Genomic DNA, 6,928 nt, shown 5'->3' on the forward strand with positions numbered 1-6,928 from the left:
AATGTAATATAAATATAAACTATATTAACAATACATAGTGGCTAGCAAATTTGATAATTTATCTCATTTTTTATTTTTATGATTGGTTTTGCTACATTTTGACAAAAAAATCCACACTTCAGAAACAATTCTGCAGATCATGATTTAAGAGTATCTTTGTGACAAATCTTTCAGCTGTACATTGCACACAATATTTTAAAAATAACTCTTGATAATTACAGGAATCTAATATTAGCATATAGGCATGTCAGTATAAATCAGAGAAGAGCTTTAATACATGTGTAATCTACTTGACCAAGGTATTTTCAAGATGTACTTCAGCTTTGAGGATACTGCTCTTTATATTTTTATTATGTTTTTTGCATTTGTATACATAAAAATAAAGTGACAAGCTTCCATTAGCATGAGAGTGAAAATTCTAAAAACGTTAGTTTATTTCCTCCTTTTAACTGTAACAGATATTGAGGTACTGCTTAGCAGCAAAGATGGGTGTAAAGCAGCAAAATGTGTGTTAAAGTGTTCAGCAACTATTAAATCTGATAAAACTATGAGGTCCATAAAGGCAGTATGCAAAATGTTAGTACTTCCCTATAATCTTTAATGTGAGAACTCAGGGGGTTTTGCTACATTATATTCTGTTTACTCTGATTTTGTCAGAACAGCTCCAATGCTGTCCCGCCCCAAAACCCCAACCTACTGAGCATCAAAATCTGGCTTTGCCTTTGAGCAGTGAGAGAAATATGACTCCTCTGACCTCTGCCATGTGCTGTAATGCCTGACTTATGAATATCCCTCCAGAAATCACTTCCACCCATACACATTCTGCAGGAGCATTTACTGCCTTCCACTAAGTTCCGAAATTGGGGCCTTAGAGTTGAATTTCTTCTTACAGCAGGAACTGATCTGTATTTTATGGAATTCTATGTACTTTAAGCATTGTAAAACAAAGGTAGATCGTTCACCTTTGTGTAACAAATAATCAATTCTGAAGTTAATGTGTAAAACTCGCACAACTTTTAGGTAAAGAAGTGTGTGCTTATCAAAAAACTTGTCAAAAAGTTGTTACAAACAGCTTTTTGAGACCTCCAATATTAAGGTTACTTGATGCTACTGCAAAACAAAGCTATTTTAAACTGAAGAAATACATGGGGTGGGGAAAGAAGGAACCTTATAAATAGCTGGTCTATTTTTAGCACAAAACACATCACTGCTGCAAAAGCCTTTGGAAGGCTGTAACAGCCCCAGTTCACATGGTTTCACTGCTGACAAATTCTGATACATGTGTTTACCCTGATATCCTACATCACATCTAGGTTTCCAGGCCTGCAGTTTACCTTCAGAATTTAATTCTGATGTTCTCAGTAAAGCATCAGTACTGACATTTATGGGGAAATACTGACACTGCTGCAACAGTTAGGCTTAGATTATTACCTATTGAGTAATGGACTGTTCACATCAGAACACTCAGGAAAACACTATTTTTGGGTAGTAAGCAAGTTGCAAGTACATCTTTAAAAATGTACTTCTAATATAAATACGTTTTATAAGTACTTCACATAAATTAACTGCAGGATGCATTAACTGCACAGACAGAATGGAAGTTCAAGCAACACTTCAATAACCACAAGACTACTTCAAAATTCAAGTTACATTTCCATACTCAGTATTAGTTTGCAATTTTTTTAACAACATGAGAATACATGGCAGAAATAATGCGATATTTTTAAATGAATCTGCCATTACCCCTCAGTACACATCTGGTAAACCACCTAAGTTTGGGGTAAATCAATGTATCAAGAAGAAAGAAAAGTCTGCCACTTCAGCCATCCTAAGGAGATTTATTTCCAACAAAAAGTTGACATTCCTGTCGAAGTACTTTGGACTGCAGTTGTGTTCTCAGCAGTCTTCAGGGTCTTGGGACATAGGAGAAAAACCTCCTCTAGAGACAACTGTAGGCAGTAGAGTTGTTGCCAAGATCATGTTCTTTACATATATTCTACTGATCCCAGTTCAAGAAAGTATTTCAGTGTGCATGTACACTGAAAGCTTACAGATTCAGTGTCAGTATTGCAGCTAACAGGATGATGACCGTAACAGCCTTTCCTTAAAAACACTATGTAAGAAATGTTAGTACAAACTGCTGTAAAAAAAGCAACCCTTGAAGGCATGCAATTACTTCATACAAACATATGTAAACGCAAAGGAGATCCGTGGTGGCGGCAGTTTGCTTCAGTGCGTGGCTCCGCATGGGTGCACCGAGGTCTGGCAGCCCATGTTGTGCCCCGTCACCTGCACCTTGAACAGTGTGCCATCCGCACACATGCACAGCTTGAAGCGCAGCCAGTTGCTGTTAGTGAACTGCTCCCCGTGGGAGGAACTGGGCAGTCGCGACGGGCTCACCATCACAGTTCCGTTCAGGATGATGCTGTTCTCCTATTAAGGAGAGGAAACAACTTCTAATGTAAATAAGGCAGATTGTTTTTGAGAAGGACAAGCTGGTTTAATGGATAAATAACGTCTCTAGGGTGGCTGTACAATTAACAGTAATAAAAAAGGTATGTATGCAAATGTTTAATTTTTAATGACAATTATAGCAATGCCTATGGATTTCTTGACTATAGTCAGCAATGTACTTTGCTATTCCAGTGGTGGATTGATATTGAGAAAGACAGCAGTAGGGTGACTTTCCACTTTACATTCTTATTGGCAAATGCAGAAAATATAAAATATGGACATGAAACAGGAAACAGTGTTTGAATTCATACATGAAATTCATTCACACTTGAAAGAGCATATACCTTTATTTTTATCCTTCTTTTCATCGTTCCATATATACTGCCATCTTAATCTCCAAAAATCTTAAAGGAATGCTAGTGAATCTTACAGCAGCAGCACAGAAGGTAATGCTCCAAACTATATGCTCTGCTCTTCTGGCAAAGGCTGCCAACCATGGTTAAGCTTCCAGAGGAGATTAACTCCCTTTGGTATTTATGTCAGTACAGAGGCCAATACCTTAGCTTTAACTGCATAGTAGGTTTTTGGTGTTTTAACAGTAGTAAATCAGTGTTACTTGGAGCTACTCAACTACTGCTTAACAGCAATGTAATAAACCATCTATTTAAATCCTACTGACTTCTGTGCATGAGTAATTTATACAAAATTTGAAACAACATAAAGCTACATCAGTTTACTATCAGCCTAAATTTGAAACTAAGCTATTAAAAATTGCTTTGATTTGAAATACTTACTGCTTTAAGTTCCATGTTTCCACCCATTCGAAACTCAATTGTCTTGCCCGTGATGAAAACACCTTCATTTCCCCGGACAATGGCACGACCATCAACCTTTATGTTTAGATCACTGGTTGCATTGCTGGTAATCTAAGAACATAACCAAAAAAACTGTATTACAGATTAGTGAAAATGTGCCACTTGTGTTTGTCTGAGTAATTACCTTAAAAGTAGTGCTGTGCAATTAAATAAAAAACTTGAATGTTCTTTTTGCCCTTCTGCCATTAGCTTCTGCATATTGGTTACTTCCCACTTTCAATTTCAAAACAGGATTACTGAATTTTGGAAGGTATGTAAAATTAATTTTTTATAAAAAAAACAATTCATATGACAATTTTATGGGATACACAGCTGATACACAGCTAACACTCGTACCAAATACAGGCTTCCTGTTAAGACAGATTATGTAAATTTACCCCTCCATTTTCACTTGATCTATTCCTCCTATATATTTATAATTGTGGGTGGTTTTTCTGCAACAGGATTGCTCAGTGCTTCCAAAGGCACACTCAACCCTCTATAAAACCACTAACCCTACTCTACTGTTACACAAACAAACAATGGGCTGTATTCTTATTACTCCCAAAAAATAAAAAGAGACATACCCTCTCTGTAGAGGCTTTTTGTACATTCAAGATTTTAACTCCATTTGGCAGATGAAACTCATGAGTTTCATAGTCGGTGCTGAACAAAGTATTTTGTGTTCGTGGGTCAACAAATTCCATGCCAATATCGCTGGTAATAGAAGTTTTGTCTTTTTCCACACTGAGCTTGGTTGTTCCTTGCTGAAATACAATCTTCAGAAACAGAGTCATGAACTTAATGATGTTTCAAATTAGCAATGTGAGTGTAATGCTCTAGTGTTGCTCACAAACTTTCAATTCATGGTATAACTTACAGGCTGATTATTCCCAGTGATCACCAAGTCTTCATTCCGTCTCCCTCCTACAGTGCTTTTATACAAGGGATGTATAACACCCATGTCAGACACTTGCTTGAACCGCAGCAAACCACTCTCGTGAAATTCCATACTGTCACAACCATTGGGACCAATTCTTATCACTGCCCAGATAACCAGGGTAATCTGAAAGAGAAACACATTTTCAACGATTATATTGATTGTTTGGATCTTCCAACCACAGTTATTGTATTAATTAGATGTTCTATTTGAACAATTATTAATGTCAGTGTTTAAGTGAACTTACTTTAGTCTGTTCCTATTGAAAACATCATAACACAAGTAATTATGAAAAGCATTTTAAATTATTTTTAGACTTACTTGAAACAGTAAGTAAAATGATTTCTATATATATAAAATATTAAATCACATCCATAGTTACATCTTTTTTCTCTTTAAGGGTAATCACTGACTAAACAAATTTCCTGAACAGTTCAGCTTGGTATATACTTAACGTTGAACTGCAAGAATGCATCCTCAGAGATGGATGTGCAATTATGAAAAACAATTTATTACTCCTCATTGACCAAGCAATAAAAATGTGGTTATTAGAACAATGAAGCTTTAAATTGCAGTGGCTGGTTAATTCCGAATGTTCACATACAGCTCTGTAAGGTAAAATGTAACATAAAAATGTTTTATATGCCATACAGCCTGAATGTGTATGTACTAATAACACTTCTCATGGGGTGACCATGATAACCAAAATAACCATGCCTGAACTTACACCATTCTTCCGTCTAATCTTGCTCAGACTACAAAAGAACTAAAAAGAAAGGAGAAAAATGAGAATCTCCTTCAGAACATTTTAAGTCCCCAGCCATACTGGAAAAGTTTTATTTTTTTAGTGGACTGTCAGAATAAAATATGACCTAATGTTGCTTACACTAGAGCTCTTATACTCACAATCAGATTGATGACGGCCAAAATAAAAAGAACAACAATCACACATATGGCCAAGTTGCCTTTCCTGCCACGTAACCCTGTCTTGTGGAGACGGTCTTCATCAATGGGAATGTATCCTGCTTTGAAGTTACTGTTGTGCTCCTTATTGACGTTCCTGCGCTCCACAGCCTTCTTTCGCATCGACTTCTTCACCGGCCCGTTAGAACTTTGCTGTAACACAAGGCACACACACGTATGCAAAAAATGTAAACTGACTAGTGGAATATATTGGATATTATGCTCAGTATTAGATTTCAGTCTGCCACCCTGCTGTCAGAATAGATACTTAGAACCACAGCAACCTCTGCTAACATAATGACTAAATTTAAAATCCAGATATTTTCAGATAATACATGACTTTATATCTCACTTTTATCATGGCAGATAGGAAATATTAATTACATAGTTACAGTTAAAAACCTAAAACCAGCTACCAAGAAATTCATCAAGTTTTTACCCCTCAGAGATTATCCAGGACATAATCCTGCAGGTCATCTGCCAATACATAGGATTTTAGTTCCCTCCATGCTTATGTGTGATAGACTCTCAGTGACTATTCGAAAAGAGTGTGGTGGATACAGTTTTTAAATGTTTGACAGCACAGGGTTTGCATTCAACTGCTGTAGCTTGCATGCAGCATTGATACTGTGAGGCTTCAAACCTGGCATGGGGAACTTGGCCAGAGTAGTTTTCATGTAATAATCTGAAGTTACGAGATTGTAAAGGATATCCTGTCAATGTAACAATTAATAGAGAAACTCTTGTACATATTCGTAGTGAAAAGAAACCTTTAATGTATTTTTGTAGCTGTCCGCAATTTTGTTCCACTTCCCTTGAATGGAACGCTTTGTTATTTAGGGATTCACATTTTCAAAGAAGCAGCTTGATCTTTTGGACAGAATTAAGCTTGTTCACTTGAAATGAATCCTAAAGCTACACCTTAAATAACTGCACTTGCACGCGTCTACGCTGATGGAACACGTAACAACACCGTGCCTTCTGCTGCTGAAGGGCTAATAAGAAATGGTGTTGAGAAAGGTGCTTGACCTGCACAAGTTTACGGAGGGTTCGGTCCCTCGGAGATGCTCCGGACCCGCTGTGACCCAGCAGAACACCCGCAAGCCGCGGGCCCGCCGCGCCTGCCGACCCTCGGCAGTGCCCGGCGCCTCCACACGCGCGGCGGCCCCGCGGCGCTGCCATGCCCGGCGCCTCACGGCCACGGCACACGGCACGTCTGTCACACACCCACGCCTGCGGCCAGGACGGCGCCGCTCCGGGCCGCCCCGCCCGGACAGCAGGCTCCGGCCGCCTCTCTCCGGGCACGGCCGAGCCCGTCCTGCCGGACACCGCGGGGCACGGGGCGGGCAGCGCCGCCCGAGCGCTGCTTCTTCCCTCCCCAGCCGGAGCGCTCCGGCACCACACCAGCCTCGCCCACCGCGGCGAAAATGGCGCCCCCGCCCGCGCGCCCCTCCGCGAGCAACACCCCCGGCCGGGCCGCCAGCTCCCCGCGGGCCCGGCCCCCCCGGCCCCGGCGGGGACGGCGCCGCCGCCTCCCCGTGCCCGTGTCCCGTTGCGGACGGACCTGCTCGGGAGCGGCCGCCGCCATCTTGCCCTGCCGCCGCCGCCGCCGCGCGGGGGCCGCGAGCGCCCCCCGGTGCCGCTGCGCGAGGCGGCTGCGCTCGGCCCGCACCCGCGGGCGTTACCCGGCAGCGTCACCCGGCGGTCGCGGGCCGCG

The 6,928-nt window shown here is 41.0% G+C and overlaps 1 protein-coding gene across 1 annotated transcript; it reads right to left on the minus strand.

Moving 5' to 3' along the window:
- Positions 1-322: 322 nt before the first annotated feature.
- SGCB (sarcoglycan beta) lies at positions 323-6,914 on the minus strand. The gene is made up of 6 exons (XM_063401923.1): positions 6,776-6,914; positions 5,155-5,364; positions 4,189-4,374; positions 3,896-4,087; positions 3,249-3,380; positions 323-2,433 (listed from the first exon to the last, which is right to left on the minus strand). The coding sequence occupies exons 1-6, from the start codon at positions 6,797-6,799 to the stop codon at positions 2,230-2,232; spliced, it is 948 nt and encodes a 315-aa protein (XP_063257993.1). The 5' UTR covers positions 6,800-6,914; the 3' UTR covers positions 323-2,229.
- Between the last annotated feature and the right edge of the window lie 14 nt (positions 6,915-6,928).

This window comes from Prinia subflava, chromosome 7, assembly GCF_021018805.1.
Source record: "Prinia subflava isolate CZ2003 ecotype Zambia chromosome 7, Cam_Psub_1.2, whole genome shotgun sequence".
Classification (NCBI taxonomy): domain Eukaryota; kingdom Metazoa; phylum Chordata; class Aves; order Passeriformes; family Cisticolidae; genus Prinia; species Prinia subflava.

Bases quoted from the DNA above. Each gene is read 5' to 3' on its own strand.
- SGCB (XM_063401923.1), bottom strand. From the start codon at position 6,799: ATGGCGGCGGCCGCTCCCGAGCAG. The intron at 5,365-6,775 runs GTCCGTCCGCAA...CTTGTGTTACAG, and splicing joins CGGCGGCCGCTCCCGAGCAG to CAAAGTTCTAACGGGCCGGT. The intron at 4,088-4,188 runs GTAAGTTATACC...CTGTTTCTGAAG, and splicing joins TCACTGGGAATAATCAGCCT to ATTGTATTTCAGCAAGGAAC.